General features: G+C 34.5%; 2 protein-coding genes across 8 annotated transcripts in view; one reads left to right on the top strand and one right to left on the bottom strand.

Annotated features, from left to right (window-relative positions):
- Positions 1-20,538, top strand: part of ATRX (ATRX chromatin remodeler) — a 315,263-nt gene that overhangs the window by 265,547 nt on the left and 29,178 nt on the right. For all 7 annotated transcript variants that reach the window (XM_047714735.1, XM_047714739.1, XM_047714738.1 and 4 more), the window contains 2 exons: positions 17,944-18,121; positions 19,388-19,582. In XM_047714735.1, the coding sequence (XP_047570691.1) occupies positions 17,944-18,121; positions 19,388-19,582 (373 nt within the window). The remainder of the gene's footprint in view (positions 1-17,943; positions 18,122-19,387; positions 19,583-20,538) is intronic.
- Positions 5,166-6,895, bottom strand: LOC125091282 (transformer-2 protein homolog alpha-like). The gene has a single exon (XM_047714740.1). The coding sequence runs from the start codon at positions 6,678-6,680 to the stop codon at positions 6,180-6,182; it is 501 nt and encodes a 166-aa protein (XP_047570696.1). The 5' UTR covers positions 6,681-6,895; the 3' UTR covers positions 5,166-6,179.

Raw genomic sequence — 20,538 nt, 5'->3', positions numbered from 1 at the left:
GCTTTGTAGAAACTGCCAAATAGTTTTCCAAAGTAGTTGTACAATTTTGCATTCCCATCAGCAGTGTATGAGAGTTCCGATTGCTCTGCATCCCTATCAGCACTTGGTATTGTTGTATTTGTTTGTTTGTTTTTTTAATTATTTCACCAATTCTGATATGGAATGGTATTTCATGTGACTTTAGTTTGCATTTCCTAATAATTGATACAAAGCATCTTTTCATGTACATATTGACCATTTTTATATCATCTTTGGTGACAAATCTGATAGAAGCTTTAAAGTTAAAGTATTCTTCATCTTTTTATCTTCTGCAAAGATTTGAGTCATATATTTTAAACCACTGTAGATATGAGGTGTGTTGTATATGTGTTGTTGTTGCTGGTTTTACCTGTTAGCAATTAACAGACGTGAACTGCATTTGAAAGAGAAAAATTAATATGTATACATACATATAAACATATGCACACATACACATACATGTGTGAAAGCATGATCTTTCAGAAAATGTTGAAGATGGGCTTAGTTTAATGACAAGGCCAGATTTTGCCTTAGTCGATGTTTTAAAGCATAAAAGATACTCTACTGTGTATGTAAAACATATTTTATTTCTAGCAGAGTCCTGAACTGCACCTAGGGTTAAGGCTAGAGAAATTCCAGTTAGAAGAATATATTCTATTACCTAATAGAATATCTTAAATAGAATAATTGAAATATATATATTTAAAATCCATATACTCTGGGAGAGCCTACAAAGGAATGGTTGAGTACAGTAAAATTATAAAAGCATATTATTAAATAACTATTAACAGAGTAAGTTCATTTTTGTATTTTGTTTGCCATGTTCCTAAAAATTACTGTTTCTGCATGAGTGTGAAGTAATTTTATTTTGTAACCCTCATCTAGTTTGTCAAACAAGCTAAACCTTCCACTTGTTCAGTTTCCCAAATTTGTAAATATAACAGTAGCATATGATTTTCCCATAACATTAGTATTTGATGTCCAATGGGGAACAACATTGAAATTTGGATGCTGTGCTGTCATTTTGGTGAAACACTAGCCAATTAACTCCCCTAAACATAGACCAAAAAGTATCTGATTCAAATTCATATTCTCATTTTCCCTCTTTCCCTCTCCTTCCTCCCATTATGTGTGTGTGTGTGTGTGTGTTTGTGTCTGTGTCTGTGTATATGTATGTATTTATATAATAGATAATGATGGGTTACTGTTGAGTAGCTAAACCTGTTGAGATTAAATCCATAAATTTTAGAGATTGTATTTGTCTATCTATATTTTGTTTTCTCATGACTCAATAATTGTCAGGAAATAGAATAAATGTTTTTATGGTAAAGCAGTTGAAAAGACACATTAAGGTAAACTTTAAAGATAATGACCATTTCTAATGTTGTTTTGTGAGACCAGGAAGTTTTTTTTTCAACAGCCTTAGGTCCCTGGTTAGCTTTAATACTGTTTTTTTTAAACTTTTTATTTAAAAATAATTATAGATTCGCAGAGGCTTTAACCCACTGAGCCACCCAGGCGCACCTCATATTTTTAATTTTTAATTTTAACTGTATATGATATCATATTTTTAATTTTTCTGAATGACTGTATATGATATCATATTTTTAATTTTTAATTTTGACTCTTGTATTGATCTTGTTACCTGTGATCTTCCTGAACTCATTTGTTCTAGGAGCTTATTTCATAGATTATCTGAGATGTTACTAGACTGATATGTCATCTGCAAGTAAGGATAGTTTTACTCTTTCTACCTTTCTGATCTTTATGCTGGCATTTATTTCCTTTTCTTGCCATATTGCACTGGCCACATTTAATATGCTAAGTAGCAATGAGAGTGAACATTCTTGCATTCTTGCTATTAAGAGCATTCAGTGTTGATTAACTATGCTGTTAGCTATATAATTTTTAGATATTCTTTATCAATTGTAGGAAGTTCCCTTCTGTTCCTAGTTTGTTGAGTTTTTATTTGAATGGGTATTTAATTTTGTTAGTGCTTTTTCTGTCTTATTTAATATTAATAAGTTTTCTTCCTTAGCCTGTTACATGCTATATTATGTAGATTGATTTTCAAATATTGAACCAGCCTTGCATCCCTGGAATAAACCCGTTTTGGTCATGGTGTATAATTCGTTTTGTATATTAAGAATTAAATTGCGAATGCTTTGTTGAGGGATATTTATGAGATAATTGGTTTGTATCCATTTTTTTTGTATTGTCTTTATCTGATTTTGATATCAGGATAGGGTTGACCTCATAAAATGAATTGAATTTTCTAAAAGAGATGTAGAATTTGTGTTGATTAATCTTAAATTTTTGGTAGAATTTTCCAGTGAAACTTTGTAGCTTTGAAATTTTTGAAGAAATTTTAAATCACTAATTCAGTTTCCTTAATAGTTATAGGATCATTTAAATTATTTCATATTGAATGAGTTCTGGTAGTTTGTGCCTTTTGAGGAATTGGTTCATTTCAACTAAATTTCCAACTTATGTATAGAATTGTTCATAGCATTCCCTTATTGCTGTTTTGGTATCTGCAGGGTCTGTAGTAATAGCCTTTCTTTCATTGATGCCATTGGTAATTTGTGTATTTGCTTTTTTGACAAAATTTTGCTGGAGGTTTATCATTTTATTTATTTTCTCTACTTTTTTTCTGTTTTCAGTTTCATCTTGCTTTGACTTTATTTTGCTCATTTTTTTCTTGACTTTCTTGAGGTAGCTCTTTGGATTACTAATTTAAGACTTTTCCTTTTTTCTAACGTAAGTATTTAGTACTATAAATTTCCCTCTCACCACTGCTTTAGCTGGGTCATATAAATTTTGACAAGTTATATTTTCATTTCCATTCAGTTTAGTGTTATTGTTTTCCTTGGAGACTTCCTTTTTGACTCATAGCTATAAAGTATCTTTAATTTCCAAATATTTGGAGATTTGCATTATTTTGCTGTTATTCTAGTCTGATTCAGTTCTGTGCAGAGAATGTTTTCTGTATGATTTCAGTTCCTTTAAATTTGTTGTTTTGTTATATGGCTGAAGATAGGGTATATCTTGGTATATTGTATATTAGCCCTTGAAAGAATGTATATTTTGCTGTTGTTGGATGTTGTGTTCTATAAATCGGGACCATATCTTCTTTGATGGGGTTATGTTCTTCTTTATCCTTGCTAATTTTTGTCTAGTTGGGTTATTGATTTTTGAGAGAGGAAGGTTGAAGCCTCCAACGATAATTGTATATTTGTTTCTCCTTTCAGTTTTGCTTCTTGTATTTTCAGTTTTGTTGTTTGGTGTATACACATTCAGGGTTGCTGTGTCCCTCTCTGTCCCTTGTTAAGTTCTTTGCTCTGAAACATACTTTCTCTCTTACTAATAAAGCCACTCCTACTTTGATTGTCATTTATATGGTATATCCTTTTTCATCCTTTTACTTTCAACCTACCTATTTCATTATATTTGAAGTGAGCTTCTTGTAGACAGCATATGGTTGGGTCATTTTTTTTTTTTTTTTTACCCATTCTGTTGGTCTCTTTTATTTTATTTTATTTTATTTTAAAGATTTTATTTATTTATTTGACAGAGAGAGATCACAAGCAGACAGAGAGGCAGGTAGAGAGAGAGGAGGAAGCAGGCTCCCTGCCGAGCAGAGAGCCCGATGCGGGGCTCGATCCCAGAACCCTGAGATCATGACCTGAGCCGAAGGCAGCGGCTTAACCCACTGAGCCACCCAGGCGCCCCTGTTGGTCTCTTTTAAATGGTGTATATAGACCATTTAAATTTTTTAATTGAAGTATAATTGATGTATACCATTACATTAGTTTCAGGTGTATAACTATTTACATTTAATGTAGGGTTTCAGGCTGCCATTTTATTTTTTGTTCAGTTTGCTCTCTTTTTTTCTGATTTCTTAATCTGCCCTTTCTGTGGGTTACTTTTACCTTTTATGAAATTATATTTTTATTCATCTGTAGCATTTTGTCTATCTTCCTATAACTTTCAGTTGTTGCTGTAAGTATTATATGGATATAATTTAATATAGTCAACTGATGTCATCAGTTTACCATTTTGATTGAAGTGTAGAAACGTTATGCTCTTATATCTCTTTCCCTTCCCCATTTATAATGTAATTATTTTAAGTGAGTATTTTTCTCTACATAAATGGATTGCCAGATGGTATAATAATTTTTTCTTGAATTATTAAACATAATTTAGAAAAAATTGAAGAAAAATCTTCCTTATTCACTCATTTTTTTTGTACTTTATATTGTTTCCTCCAAATGTTTCAGTATTTCTTCTTTTATCATTTCTATTCTTTTTTAGAGATATTGCTTTAGTCATTCTTTTGGGGCAGGTCTGCTAGCAACAGATTTTCTGAGTACCTTCATATGAGAATTTCTTGATTTTCCCTTCATTTTTGAAGAGTATTTTAGGTGGGTATAGAATTATGGGTTGGCAGTTTTTTCGGTACTTGAAAAATGTGCCACTTGCTTCAGGATTTCATAATTTCTTATGAAAAACATGCTTTTATTATTGAGTTTGGCTTATTATTGAGTTTACTGAATTTCACATATAAGTGATACCATGCAGTATTTATCTTTCTCACTTAGCATAATATGCTCAAGGTATATTCATGTTGCCACATATGGCAGGATGTCCTTTTATCTCATGGCTGAATACCATCCCATTGTGTATATATATACCACATCTTTTTTTATCCTTTCATCTGTTTGTGGGCCTTTAGGTTGTTTTCATATCTTGACTATTGTGGATAATGCTGCAGTAAACACGGGAGGGCATATATCTCTTTGACATATTATTTTCATTTCTTTTATTTAAATGCCCAGAAGTGAAATTGCCCGATCATATGGTAGATCTATTTTTAATATTTTGAGGGAACTCCATATTGTTTTTTCATAGTGGCTAAACCAATAAGTGAATGTAAACTGCAGTATTTTATTATACTCATTAAAAATCCTAAGAGACTAGAAATTATTCCAACAAGTAAAAAGGAATAATAATTATTTAACATGATGGAGGTGCTAATTGTTGCTACAGTGGCAATCATATTATGGTATATAAATGTATCAAACTAACATGTTGTATACCTTAATTTTATACAATATTTCATGTTAAATATATCTTAATTTTTTTTAAAAGAAATTAACTTTTATTTGAAAGGAGACTACTTTTCCTCACATGTATTTTCTAAGGACTCTATACTATACAATAATAGCCTGCTTAACCATTGTCGCCATACAAAAATTTCTAACAGCAAAGTATACAATTGCTCTAAGTAATAAATAATAGTTGTACTTCACTGATTAAGGGAATACTTAAATTTCAATAAATTCAACACAAAAATCACACTTTAAGTCTTCACAGATATAATTTAAATACAACATGTTTTGTAGGAGTCCACAAGCTTTCATCTCTTAAAAAAATGACGTAATTTTTAGGGTTCAAAAATTTCATTCTTCAAAAGAAATGAACATGTGTTTTCTTCTATAGCTTCAAACTTTCTACACTCAACTATTTGACTGCTCCATGCCACCCCAGACAAACTAGACATGACTGAACTACTTTATGTGTTACTACCTTCCCCAAAAAAAAGTTAAAAAAAGGAGTTCGTCGTAAATGGAGGTCTCTAGTATAATGTCTAATACAATACCTAACACAAAAGAAGCTTTAAAAAGATCATTTCTTTCCTCATTTGATTAGCCCGGAGTTAATTTTCTGTAAAAGCAAGGGGAAGCAAAAAAAGGAAAAGGAAAAAAGAAAGAAAAAGAAAAAAAAGGAAAAAAATCGTTTACAAAGTGTAACACTGGGGGTTCCTTTTTTTACTTAAGATGTTTAACTAAAAATAAAATTACATCTTTAAGAGTATACTAAAAGGGATGGAAACAGCAATACAACTGACAAAGTGTAGATGGTGAATAAACTGAAGATTTTTTTAAGGGTTCTTTTTAAGAAGTAAGAAGGATTAGAAGCTTGGGGAAATCCAGAATTAAACAAAAAACAAACCCAAAACCAAACCAAAACAAACAAAAAACCCAAAAGCAAACCAAACCAACCCCCCCCCACACACACACAGAAAAAGAAAAATATGTCCTCATCTGCAACCATTCTGTGTATCAGTAGCATCTTGGGCTGTAGGAACGAGACCTTGATCATGATCTGTACCAACTATAGAAAGGAGAAGGTGATCTTCTTCTGTACCAGTAGTCTTCATATTTGTCATATCCACGATCATATCCTCTATCATAGTAAGAATCTTGATACCTGCCACCTCCTCCACCTCCACCAGCACCTCCACCACTGCCACCGCCACTATGAGTTGGTCTGCCCATGTAGATGCCAGGTGTAGGTGTGTGCGCTCTCTTGGTAATAGAATAATCCACTCGAATTCTTCTACTGTCCAACTCCATTCCATTTGCCCTTTCCATAGCCTCCTTTGAGTCATCTATTCTTTCAAAATAAACAAAAGCAAATCCTTGTGACTGACCAGTTCGCTGATCATAAACCATATTGACACCACTCAATGGTCCATATCGAGAAAATACTTCTCGAAGATCTCTCTCTGTTGTATATAAACTGAGGCCAAACACTCCAAGGCAAGTGTTGGGATCTGGATTTGCCCTGCTGCCTGTATGTCTTCTCCAGTTAGACATTGGAGAATGACTTTGGCTTCTTCAATACCAGTATTCTGGTGTGTATGACCTACTTCGAGATCATCTCCTATGAGAGTGAGAAGGGGATCTGGATCGAGTGTAATGTCTATGAGAATGCCTCCTTGACCTCGACCTGGATTTTGATCTTGATCGAGAATGGGATTCTGAGTGTTTGTGAAACCCTTGAGGGACTACGAGACCCTGACCTGCTCGCCGATTTTACATGAGCAGGAGTTCCCATTGGAGATTTTTTTTTTTAAAGATTTTTTATTTATTTATCAGAGAGAGAGGGAGAGAGAGCAAGCACAGGCAGACAGAATGGCAGGCAGAGGCAGAGGGAGAAGCAGGCTCCCCGCCGAGCAAGGAGCCTGATGTGGGACTTGATCCCAGGACGCTGGGATCATGACCTGAGCCGAAGGCAGCTGCTTAACCAACTGAGCCACCCAGGCGTCCCCCCATTGGAGATTTTTGACTGAGAGCGAGACTCTCTGCCCTCGAAGTTGTTCTCCTCTACATCACTCATGTCGGCCAGGTGCTCCCCAGAACTAAATAAGAGACAAGTCTCAGCTTGAGGGCCGATGGCCTAATCAACCACTGACTGGACTGTGGGGAGGAGGAAAGAGTCGGCAACAACGGCCGCTCCACTCCACTCCCGCTTGGTCGCAGGCTCCAGAAAACTGGCGTCAGCCCTGCCAGAAGACCTTCTGGCCTCCCCTATATCTTAATTTTTTTAAAAAACCTTCGGTTTTTCAAATCATTTTTCTTTCCTGTCAGTAGTTCCTGTTTCTTGCTTCTTTCAAGATGTTTTTGTCTTCGTTTCGGAAGTTTGACTGTGGTGTGTCTTGGCATTAATTTCTTTGGGTTTGTCCTGTTTATGGTTCTTTCAACTTCTTGAATCTGTAAGTTTGTGTTTTTTCTAAATTTTGGTAATTTTCAGCCATTATTTCTTTCAAGTACTTTATAATCCCTTCTTTTTATTTCCTCCTCTCTTTTTAGGACTCCCAAAGACAAGAATGTTAAGTATTTTATTATATTTTTATAGGTCCCTCAGCCTATGTTTGGTCTTTCTGGGTTTTTAAAATTTGATTTCTACCTATTTTTTAGATTGGATCATTTCTATTGGTCTGTTTCAAAGTTCCTGAATCTCTGTTTTTTATATACTACTGTTTAGTCCATCTGTTGAGTTTTTTATTTTATTTTTCAGTTCTGACATTTCTATTTGGTTCTTCTTTATGTCTTTTATTTCTCCTTTGAGGCTTTCTGCTTTTTTCCATTTGTCACAGGTATGTTATTAATTGCTTAATGAAGCATTTTCATAAATGTAGCTATTTTTTCCATCCTTGTCAGACAATTCTAACATTTATGTCATTTCAGTGTTGGTGTCTGCTAATTGTCTTTTCTCATTTAAGTTGAGATTTTACTGGTTCTTGTTATGACAGAGATCTATTTTAACTGGACATTTTATTTTGTCATGAAACTGGATCTTACTTAAATCTTTTATAGCAGGCCTCTTTTGACACATGTTCTGTTGGAAAATGAGGTGCCCCACCTAATTTACTGTCAGTTGAGAGTGGGAGTTCAATCTACCCACTAGGTTTCTGCCAATCCTGTCCTGGCTGGGAGGGTTAGGACTGCCTATTCACAGCCTCTTTCTGACTGGCCTCCAGTGACACTACAGGGGTATCTCATTACTGTTTGAGTTGTGGTATAATTCCCGACTCTCCACTAGACCTCCTTAGATACTACCCTAGTAGGGAGGGAGAGGGTTTTTCTTGTAACTGCTGGATGAAGATGGATGTCTGGTTTCCTTACATGGTCTTTACCGACACTCCTGGGTTGAGGGAAAGACTGTTAACTCAGTCTTCTCTGACACCACTCTGGCAATGTCTTGTTACAACTAGGTGAGGGTAGCAGTCTAAACGCCCCACTTAGCCTTTAGTGACAAGGGTGGAAGTGTACCACATTTTTCTGTACTGTTTGACTAGAATTGAGTGGTGTTTTTTAAAGTTTTCTGTCTTTCCAGGGTGCCCCTTTTTTGGTCCTTCGGCTAGTGAGAGCAGGATTTTCCTGGGAGATTTTTTTTGGCAACATCCACTGGCATTTCCAGGTTGCTGGGTTCTTTAGCACTCATTCTGTGATGTATGAGACAAAAAGAAAGCCTATGGAACTCAGTGCCATGTTGTTCCTCAGGACTCAAGGTCCCTAGCCAGTCTGTCTCCTCCTCACTTTTCAGAAACTATTTATGATTGTTTTATATATAATGTCCTGGGTCTTTAGCTTTACTTCTTGTGAGGAATAGGGAACAGTATGTCTACTCCCATCTTCCTAGAAGTGGAAGTCCAAAGATTCAACTTTTTAAAGATTATTCTGTCATTTGGCAAACATATATATGTGTTTCTGTTGTGTATGTGCCCAGAATTGAGATTGCTTAGTGATAAATAATGTGTACACATTCAGCTTTAGTTTATATTGCCAAAACATTTTTCCACAATGGTTGTACCAATTTGCACTCCCCTAGTAGCATATGGATGTTTCGGTTGTTCTCTCTCATCATCACTTGATAGTGTCTGTTTTTTTTTTTAAGTTGTTGTGACAGATATGTATTGGTAAGATTTAATAGTCTTCTTTTTAACATTTTATTTATTTATTCGAGAGAGAGAGCAAGAGGGAGAAGCAGTCCCCACTGAGCAGGGAGCCCAACATGGGGTTCAGTCCTAGGACCCTTAGATCATGACCTGAGCCAAAGGCAGCCACTTAACTGACTGAGCCACCCAGGTGCCCCAAGACTTAATAGTTTTAGTCTGTACTTCCCTGATAACTAACTCCAAATGGTTTGTAGATTTAAATGTGGAAGCTAAAACAAAAGTTTAGAAGGAAACAGCAAAGAATATTTTCCTAAGCTTGCATTAAGAAAACTCGTAAGGGCACCTGGGTAGCTCAGTCAGTTAAGTGTCCAACTCTTGATTTTGGCTCAGTCATGATTTCAGGGTCATGAGATTGAGCCCTGCTTTGGGCTCCTTGCTCAGTGGGGCATCTGCTTGAGAATCTCTTTCTCTCTACCTCTGCCCCTTCCCCCCTTGAATGCTTGCTGTCTCTCTCTCTCTTAAAAAAAAAAAAAAAACTTTCATAAACAGGACACACAAAGTACTAACCATAAAAGGAAATATAGATAAGTTGAACTTCATTAAAATTAACAATTTCTTGTCATCAAAGGAATTTCATATTGAAAATGAAAAGGCAAGGGGTGCCTGCGTGACTCAGTTAAATGTCTGACTCTTGATTTCAGCTCAGGTCATGATCTCAGGGTCATGGAATTGAACCCTGAGTGAGGCTTCACGCTCAGCGTAGAGTCTGCTTGTCCCTCTCCATCTGCTCCTCCTCCCCAGCTCTCTCTCTCTTACTTTCTCTCTCTCACACTGTCTTGCTCTCTCCTCTCAAATAAATAAATAACAATGTTTTTAAAAGAATTAAAATGTAAGCCACAAAGTAGGAGAATCTGTTTTCTCATTTTTAAAGATAATATGGAAAAACACAAAGACAATAAATGTTGTTACCTGTAATTCAGTAGACCAGATATAACTATGGTTAGAGTTTCTATGCTTATATAGACATACTTTTTGGGGGGGATTGAGTTTGTTTTCATTTTTTTATTGAAGTATAATTAACATACAGTGTTCGATTAGTTTCAGGTACAGAATATAATTCAGTACTTTTATGCATTAGTCATTGCTCATCAAAATAAGCATACTCTTGATTCCCTTCATCTGTTTCATCCCTCCCCTACCCAGTTCCCCTTGGCAACAATCAGTTTGTTCTCTGTATTTGAGAATCTGGTTTTTTGTCTCTTTTTTGTTTGTTCATTTTTTTCTTAAATTCCACAAATATCATATGATGTGGTATCATACGGTATTTGTCTTTCTCTTTCTAACTTACTTCACTTAGCAGGTCCATCCCAGGTCCATCCATGTTGTCTCAAGTGGCACAATCTTGTTTTTTTATGGCTGAGTAATATTCCATTGTGTGTGTGGCACACACATACACCCATCTTCTTTATCCATTCATTTATCAGTGGGCACTTGGGTTGCTTCCATATCTTGGCTATTGTAAATAATACTGCTGTAAATAAACATAGGGGTGCATATATCTTTTTGCAGTAGTGTTTTCATTTTCATTGGGTAAATACCCAGTAGTGGAATTATTAAATCATATGGTAATTCTATTTTTAATTTTTTGAGGAGCCTCCATACTGTTTTCCACAGTGGCTATATCAATTTGCATCCCCACCAACAATGCATGAGGGTTCTTTTTTCTCTCCATCCTCACTAACACTTGTTATTTCTTGTGTTTTTGATTTTAGCCATTCTGACAGGTATGAGATGATACCTCATTGTGGTTTTGATTTGCATTTCCTTGTTGGTTAATGATGTTGAGCATCTTTTCATGTGTCTGTTGGTCATCTGTATGTCTTATTTGGAAAAAGGTCTATTCAAATTCTCTGCCCTTTTATTAATAGAATTATTTGGGTTTTTTGATGTTGAGTTGTATAAGTTCTTTATATATTTTGAATATTAACTCCTTATTGGATATGTCATTTGCAAATATCTAGGAGAATCTATTCTTAATACATAGATCCAAAAAGGACTCTTACTCAGAAAATACAAAGAATTCTTAAAAATAAGTAGGATAAACCAGACCCATAAAAAGATGAGAAAAGAACTTCAAAAGGACTTTACAAAAGACGGTATGCATGTGGCCAATAAACATGCAAAAAGGTGCTCATCTTTATTAATCATCAGAGAAATGCAAGTTAAAAACATTTTTGACAAAGGTGCAGAAGTATTTCAGTGAAGGGAGGATAGTCTCTTCAACAAATGGAATTGAAACAATTGGATATTCATAGACTAAAACGAACCTTGACCTAACCCTAACCCCCATTCAAAAATTGAGTCAAAACGGGTCATAAATCTGAATGTGAAACATTATACTTATTAAGAAAGCATAGAAGAAAATCTTCAGAAGCTAATTTAGGTAAAAAGTTTTTAGTCATGACACCAAAGGGATAAAATCCATTAAAGAAAAAAGTCAATAATTGTACAATCAAAATTAAAAACTTTGGTCTATAAATGACCCTGTTAAGAAAAGGAAATACAAACCACAGGCTTGGAGAAAATATTTGCAAATAGCATATCTAATAAAGGACTCATGTTCAGAATATATAAAAATCCTTTAAATGTAACAGTAAGAAAACAAATAACAGTTTTCACCTAGAAAATGGACCAAGGACTTTAACTGACATTTCATTTAAGAGGATCTATGCATGGCAAATAAGCACTTGAAAAGATGTTCATCACTAGCCAACAGGGAAATGTAAACTGAAATCACAACTGGATAGAAAGTTCACGTCTGTCAGAATGGCTAAAATAAAAGATAGTGATACTACCAAATGCTGGTAAGGACACAGAGAAACTGGATCTCTCCCACAGTGCTGGTGAAAATATAAAATGGCACAGCTGCTCTTCCTGGGAAACAATTGGGTGTTTAAAAAAAAAAGAAAGAAAGAAACGAACATATTCTTACCATACAACCCTGCAGTCAGTTTTGGAAATCTATGCCAGATAAATGAAAACTTATTTTCGCATAGAAACCTATACACAGGGGCACCTGGGTGGATCAGTGGGTTAAAGCCTCTGCCTTCGGCTCAGGTCATGATCCCGGGGCCTGGGATCGAGCCCCTCATCGGGCTCTCTGCTCAGCAGGGAGCCTACTTCCCCCCCTCTCTCTCTGCCTGCCTCTCTGCCTAATTGTGATCTCTCTCTGTCAAATAAATAAATAAAATCTTAAAAAAAAAAGAAACCTATACACAGGTGTTTGTAGCAGCTTTATTTATAATAGTCAAAAACTGGAAATAATCCAAGTGTCTTGAAACATGTGACTGGATAAACAAATTATATTGTAGCTATATATTAAAATAGTTCTCAGCAACAGAAAGGAATGAACTATTGATACTGATCCAGAGAACTTGGATGAATCTCAAGAGCATTATGGTAAGTGAAAAATTCCACTTTCAAAAGGTTACATACGATATAATTCCTTTCATATGGCATTCTTGATATGACACAATTATAGTTGCTAGAAATTAGTGGTGGTGGGGGAAGGTGTAAATACTGAGGGATAACACAAAAGAGGGTTTTTTTTTTTGTGGTGATGGAACAGTTTTGTGCCCATGGTTGCATGAGTCTACATACATGATAAATTTCATGGAGTTATACACAAACGAGAAAACACCTGTAAAAACTGGTGAAATTAAATGACCCTGAGTTCACAGTATTGTACCAACATCAATTTCCTGGTTTTGACAATGTATTCTAGTTATGTAAGTTAGTGCCATTATGGAGAGCTGAATGAGGGGTACACTGGAACTCTCTATACTACTGTTACAAAGTCTTGTGAATCTTAAGCTATTTTTTTTTAAAGTTTACAATAATGACAGGTAATACCATGAGTTATCAAGGATCTGGAACAATTGGAACTCTCACACACTGCTGGTGGGAAGGTAAATTGGAATAACCACTTTGGGGAACTACTTGTTCAGCTTTAACAATGTTATATACATACCCTATGACCCAGCAGTTCTACTCTTGGGTATATACCTAATAGAAATGCTTACATGTCTTTACCAAAACACATGCCCAGAGGGTTTATAGCAGCATTATTCAAATAGTTCATATTTTAATTGTGTTTGAGTGTATATTTTAATACTGATATTTAGTATTAGGAAAATCTAAAAATATTCTAATTAGCTTATCTCAGTATGGATTTATATATTCTGTATTGAATAATATTAGAGGTTAAATAGTTGTAAAATAATTCTTAGTACTTACTTACTCGACTTTGTTTCTTTATTTTTCTTTTGGGCACAAAATTAAACAGTTTTGCTTCCCACTTAGGTGCTTTTAAAAACCAGAATATGTCATTGATCACATCAATAACGTGTAAATCAGTACCTCCATTATTGTAAATTAAACTGATTTTTTAAATTTTATTTATTTATTTGACAGATAGAGAGAGATCACAAGTAGGCAGAGCAGCAGGCAGAGAAAGAGGGGAAAGCAGGCTCCCTGCTAAGCAGAGAGCCCAGTGTGGGGCTCAGTCCCAGGACCCTGAGATCATGACCTGAGCCGAAGGCAGAGACTTAACCCACTGAGCCACCCAGGTGCCCCTAGACTGCTTATTTTTATATGCTTTTTTGTCTTATAGTTGCACTCCTTTAGGGCAATGAGTGGGTATTTTTTCATCTTTTGTATTAGCAGTCCAATTCAGTACTTGGGATGTATAGCAATTTGATAAACATGCTTATTAAGCCCATTCAACTACCAAAGAATTTTGAAGTTATCTACAGGGTTTCCTGGTGTGTGTGTGTGTTTAACCTACATATTTTATGCCATTCTGTATGCTTGATCCTTTTACTGGTGTGGAATAGATATAAATAACTGGAATAATTGTGGTGCCCCAGTTGTCCATAATCCCTTAAATATGTTCATTAATTAAACAAAGCACAGTTTGTTCCCTGTAGTAATACAGAGAAATGTAAAGAAAATAAATATCATAATTTCATTGACCAAAGAGAACTGTTAACATTGTATGTATGTATGTATATGTTTTATTTTTTAGTGCAGTTGCAGTTATACTTAATAATGTTCTATATCCTGCTTTTTTCACATAATATTGTAGGTTTTTATTGGTAATGTAACTCATTGAATAGGCAGAGTGTAATCTAGTCCTTTGTGTTGTACATATTCTTTATTTTCAACCTTATGATCTTATCTATAACTGTGAATGAATATATTTTCTTGCATTTGTTAATTTCTGTAGCCTATATTCTTTTATATGTGGTAACTCCAAGTAAATATAAAACATGAATTTAGCACCTGTGTTTATTTTCTGCAGGATTTTACTTAATTGTAAACTCTCTGTTATTTAAATTTTGAGTGTCTTTGCATTTTAGTGTATAATACTATATATGTAGTCAGTATGGCATTTTAGTTATTTATTTCCCTTCATGGAATTACAGAAAGTAAGGCTTGGTGTATAAAGGCATTTTGAGAGTGTGCTATATTCGAGGGGTTTTCTCACTTCTAAGTTGGCCAACAGTAAACAAATAATATAGTCATCCAGTGGAATATTATTTAGCTACCAAGCATGGTGTTTACCAAGATATTTGAGGAAATGCTCATAATATAAACTATGGAAAACCAAAAATATATACACTTAGGAAAAAGAAACCTTAGGAAATATACCATAACTTGAAAGGAGTTTGTTTCTGGGGAATGGAACTGAGTAGGTTTTTTTCTTTAGATTTGTTTATATTTTTTAAAAATGTTACGTAAAATCTTTCTAAATTGGTTTTATTTATATTAAAGTAATATATTAATATATTTTTAAAAAATAGTTCTATAAGGCTTGAGATGAAAACCAGTCCCTTGACCAACCCCTTCCTACACATGGTACATATGACTTGCTCCAGGTAACAGGTTTCAGCTCTTGGCAATTCTGCTGGTATTTATTTTCATATATCCTTTCTAAAATCTAAGATGGGAATTTACCCACATGCACATGCATGCTTTTCCTTATTTATTTTCCCAAAATATTTTTTGTAATATTTGCAATATTATAATTATTTGTAATGTTGTAATATTTGGAGTGTTTGCTTTATTGTGATTATGTAAATATTCACACACAAGCCATCTACAATACTATGATTACTTTTCCCTTTTTCATGCACATGTTCATTTTCGTTCAATTAATGGTTTCTGTTTTAACATTTGCTTAGTTTTCTATGAACCTGTCAACTAATTCATTCCCACATTCTCAGAAATTTAAATTCTTGTGTTACAGCACAGCATGTAATCTATTAGTTTCTTTTTTTTTTAATTTATTGTTTAGGTTTTTATTTAAATTCTAGTTATTTAACATTTAGTGTAATTTAGGTTTCAGGAGTAGAAATTAGTAATTCATCACTTACATATAACACCCAGTGCTCATCACAAGTGCCCTCCTTAATACCCACGTCCCCTCCAGCTGCCCTCACTTCGTTCTCTACAGTTCAGAGTCTCTTATGGTTTGCCTCCCTCTCTGTTTTCCCCTATGTTCATCTGTTTTGTTTCCTTAATTCCAAAAATGAGTGAAATCATATGCTAATTGTCTTTCTCTGACTTATTTCGCTTAGCATAATACACTCTAGTTCCATCCACATCATGGCAAATGGCAAGATTTCATTCTTTTTGATGGCAGAATAATATTCCACTCTGTGTGTGTGTGTGTGTGTGTGTGTGTGCGTGCGCGCGCACGCGCATGTGCACAGCACATCTTTTTTATCTATTCATTAGTCATGGGCTCTTTCCATATTTTGGCTATTGTGGGCATTGCTGTTATAAACATTAGGAGTGCATGTGCGCCTTTGAATCAGTATTTTTATATCCTTTGGCTAAATAACTAGTAGTGTAATTGCTGGGTAGTTCTATTTTTAACATCTTGAGGAACCTCCAAACTGTTTTCCAAAGTGGCTGTACCAGCTTGCATTCCCACCAACAGTGTAAGAGGATTCCCCGTTCTCTGCATGCTCGCCAACACCTGTCATTCCCTGTGTTATTAATTTTAGTCATTCTGACCTGTATGAGGTAGTATCTCATTGTGATTTTGATTTGTATTTCCCTGATGATGAGTGGCATTGAACATCTTTTCATATGTTAGCTATTTGTATGTCTTCTTTGGAAAAGTGTTTTTTCATGTCTTCTGCCCATTTCTTAACTGGGTTATTTGTTTTTTGGGTATTGAGTTTGTTAAGTTCTTTATAGATTTTGGATACTAACCCTTTTATCAGTTATGTCGTTTGCAAATATCTTCTCCCATTCTGTGGGCTGCCTTTTAGTTTTGTTGTTTCTTTCACTGTGCAGAAGATTTTTACCTTGATGAAGTTCCAGTAGTTCATGTTTGCTTTTTCTCCCTTGGCTTAGGAGATGTATCTTGTAAGAAGTTGCTGTGGCTATTGTCAGAGAGGTTGCTGCCTGTGTTCTCCTCTAGGATTTTGATGGACTCCTGTCTCACATTTAGGTCTTTCATCCATTTTGAATTTATTTTTGTGTGTGGTGGAAGAAAGTGGTCCTTTCATTCTTCTGCATGTGGCTGTCCAATTTCCCAACACCGTTTGTTGAGGAGATTGCCTTTTTTCTACTGGGCATTCTTTTCCTGCTTTGCCAAAGATTAGTTGACCATAGAGTTGAGGGTCCTTTTCTAGATTTTCTAGTCTGTTCCATTGATAAATGTGTCTGTTTATATGCCAGTACCATACTGTCTTGATCACTACAGCTTTGTCATATAGCTTGAAGTCTGGAATTATGATACCTCCAGCTTTACTTTTCATTTTCAAGATTGCCTGGCTATTCGCAGTGTTTTGTGGTTCCATACATATTTTAGGATTGTTCTAGCTCTATGAAAAATACTTTCATGATTGCATTAAATGTGTAGATTGGTTTTCATAGTTTAGACATTTTAATAATATTTGTTCTTCCTATCCATGAGTATGGAATGTTTATCCATTTCTTTGTGTCCTCTTCAATTTCTTTAATCAGTGTTCTATAGTTCTTAGAGTACAGATCTTTTACCTCTTTGATTAGGTTTATTCCTAGATATCTTACAGTTTTTGGTATTTCTTCTTTTTTTTTTTTAACACATCCTTCCTGGAGCCCTCTTTCTTCTTGCTTCGATTTTAACTACTTTAGTATCTTGCATCTGTCTAACCTCTCCCTATGTTTATTACCTATTCTTTCTGTATGTCATTACACTGTATTACAATTGCCTTTCACTCACCCCTCCTACAGTTAGGCCCTTGTGCACTGTCCTTTATTTTGATGTATTAGTTATTGCTCATAACAGTACTGAACACAGTATGAACTTTGGAGTTAAACATGGATTTTTGACATTTACTGATCTGTATATACCTTGAATACTCTGTAAACATGTGCTTTCCATATATATCTTTATTCCTAAATCAGACTCTTGTTTTCCAGCAGTAGGATTCTTCCTGTACATATAAATCATCAACCTGACTCCTTAGACATGTCTAGTTTTCTTCAGTAAGTGAGAATTGAATTCTTTGAACTCCTAATTGTTCAAAAAACCACCTTAGGATTAAAAAGTCATATCATAATTAAAATATCTATGGAGCACTTATTACTAAAGCATTTATGCATGTTTTTATTTTCAGAGGACGATTGTTTATCATTTCCACCAAAGCAGGATCTCTTGGAATTAATTTGGTAGCTGCTAATCGAGTGATTATATTTGATGCTTCTTGGAATCCATCTTATGACATCCAGAGTATATTCCGAGTGTATCGCTTTGGACAGACTAAACCTGTGTATGTATATAGGTTCTTAGCTCAGGTAGGTTTACAGTTTGTATTTTCTTTTTTCATAGTGAAAGCTTGGATGAAATTGATGATGTTTTTAGAGTGCCAAACATGTATGCATTATAGAGAAGTAAATGAATTTGAAAACATCAACCCTAATCCTATATATAAAGCAGCAGAGGTCAATTTTGGCTTCTTAGGATTTTCTGTTTTGTAGTTCATCCATGTCTATAATGTCAGCTTTCTCAGATTGAGATGGATTTGCATGGGTAAACAGATTTAGAATTTTCTTGCTTGTTCAGGAAAGTTAAACATTTATAGTTCTTTTACTTAGCATACATAGAAAAGCAAATAAGTTAATCTGATTTGCTTATAGATGTAAAGGTCAAATGATCATTGTCTTGAGTGGCTACCAGATACTCTCTTAATTTGAAGAACATGGGTAAGTAGGAAGAAAAAGTTAACTTATAATGACAAAAAAATCATTACAAAGAATATTAAATACCTTCTAGGAAAAGAATATTAAAGTCATTTCCTTTAAATATAAACTCAGATATTAAAAAACAAACTGAAATTTAAGAAAAACAAGTAAAATCAAAGAGGTGGATGCAGTATAAGGTAATACAGGTTTATAGAATCAAGTTGCCTTTTTACTGTTACACATGTTTTGGGAACAGATGCGATTCTCTCCACCTGCCTCCAAATCTGGGCTTCTAAACCAGAGACTGAGTTATATTGGTAGATCAGTCCTCACTCTTTTGATCTTCTGTGGTACTTAATATAATTGGCAAACTGCAGTGTAACCCCTTTCCTGTCATTTAAATTAAAAGCTCCTTTACATTCTGGCTTAAAATGATATATATGTAGTAGATAAGGCATTTTATTTGTTAATTTTCTCTCCTGAAATGATAGAAAGTAAGCCTTGATAGGAAGGTTTTTTATAGTAATTATTGAGCGCTTATATTCCACTGAGAAGGAACTAAACTGCTTTCTTGAATTACTATTTTTATAATCCTCTAAAATGTCATTTTATGTACTTCTTTATTTCTGTCACCTTGGTATCTAACTACTTTTCTACTTCCACTAAGTACAGAAATATGTAAAGCAAAACTTGAATGTATATTGGTCAGATAATACAGGATGATTATCAGTAATGTACTTTTCTTTTTTCTTAAGGTAAACTATGGTGAACAGATGAAATCTCTCATGAATTAAGCAGCACTGCTAATAAAACTTGTTCTGTGGGAGTATATCACTATGAAGTTTTGCTATTTATATATTATTCCTTCTTTTTACAAAGGGAACCATGGAAGATAAGATTTATGATCGGCAAGTAACTAAGCAGTCACTGTCTTTTCGAGTTGTTGATCAGCAGCAGGTTGAGCGTCATTTTACCATGAATGAGCTTACTGAACTTTATACTTTTGAGCCAGACTTACTAGATGACCCTAATTCAGAAAAAAAGAAGAAGAGGGATACTCCCATGCTGCCAAAGGTAAACATCTTTAGATTATTAGCTTTAAAAAAAATAAAACCTACCTTGGACCAAAGATACTTTACTATTATGGTGAAAGTTAGTCATTTAACTAAGGCTGTATTTCAGAATGTTTCAAAAAGAATAAAATCTTATTTCAATAAGAGGGTGCTTAGTCAGTTCTCCACATAAAACTGCAAAAAGATACTGTAATCTGAAATGTGTATTTTATGCCAAGTAAAAATTTCAGCCCTATGGGAAAAAGTTGCTGTGCAGAAACCGTAAAGGAAATAGTATATTTCTCTTTTAATAATCTCCAGTAGAGGGCATATATAATTTTAATATTTCTATATGAAATTGAAATATATCTTCCTTAACATTCTTTGCTATCATATAGCAGTTAGGAATCAGCAAATAAAGTGTCTCGATATTTTTCACTGTCACAAAGCGAGTAAGACTTTCACACTTGGAAAAGGATGCTTTTAGAGGTAATCTTGTCAAGCCCTTATATTTTATGTAAGTGGGGAAACCTAGGGTCAGAGATATTCAGTGACTTGCCCATGGTTTCCAGCTAATACGTGGCAGAGCCAGGAGTAGTATCTACATCTGTCTTCTGGTCCATTGTTCTTGGATTTAAAAAAAAAGACATTATTTAGATTAGAATAGAAATTTATTATGATGGTAGATATCATTTTGACCCTTTTGAACATAAGAGAAAGCCACATGTTCTCTGGTCTAAAATAATGATCTAAATATGTTCAAACATATTCTAGTTAATCTAAAAAGTCATTTTAGGGGGAATTGTTAAGGGGTTGCTTTTCCTGTTGTCTTGGCTTCAAATTCAAGCACTTAATGTTCCATGTAGCTGAGACTTGAAAGAGCAGCTCCCCAGTTATGGTATCACTCTACCAAAGTAACTTTAGTCATTTGTTTAAAAAAGAAAAACAAAACAAAACAAAACCCTAAGCCTCGTAAGT

This window comes from Lutra lutra, chromosome X, assembly GCF_902655055.1.
Source record: "Lutra lutra chromosome X, mLutLut1.2, whole genome shotgun sequence".
In the NCBI taxonomy this organism is placed as follows: domain Eukaryota; kingdom Metazoa; phylum Chordata; class Mammalia; order Carnivora; family Mustelidae; genus Lutra; species Lutra lutra.
This window is presented reverse-complemented; position numbering and strand designations above follow the sequence as displayed.

Coding starts and splice junctions, on each gene's coding strand:
- LOC125091282 (XM_047714740.1), bottom strand. CDS start 6,680: ATGTCTAACTGGAGAAGACATACAGGCAGCAGGGCAAATCCAGATCCC.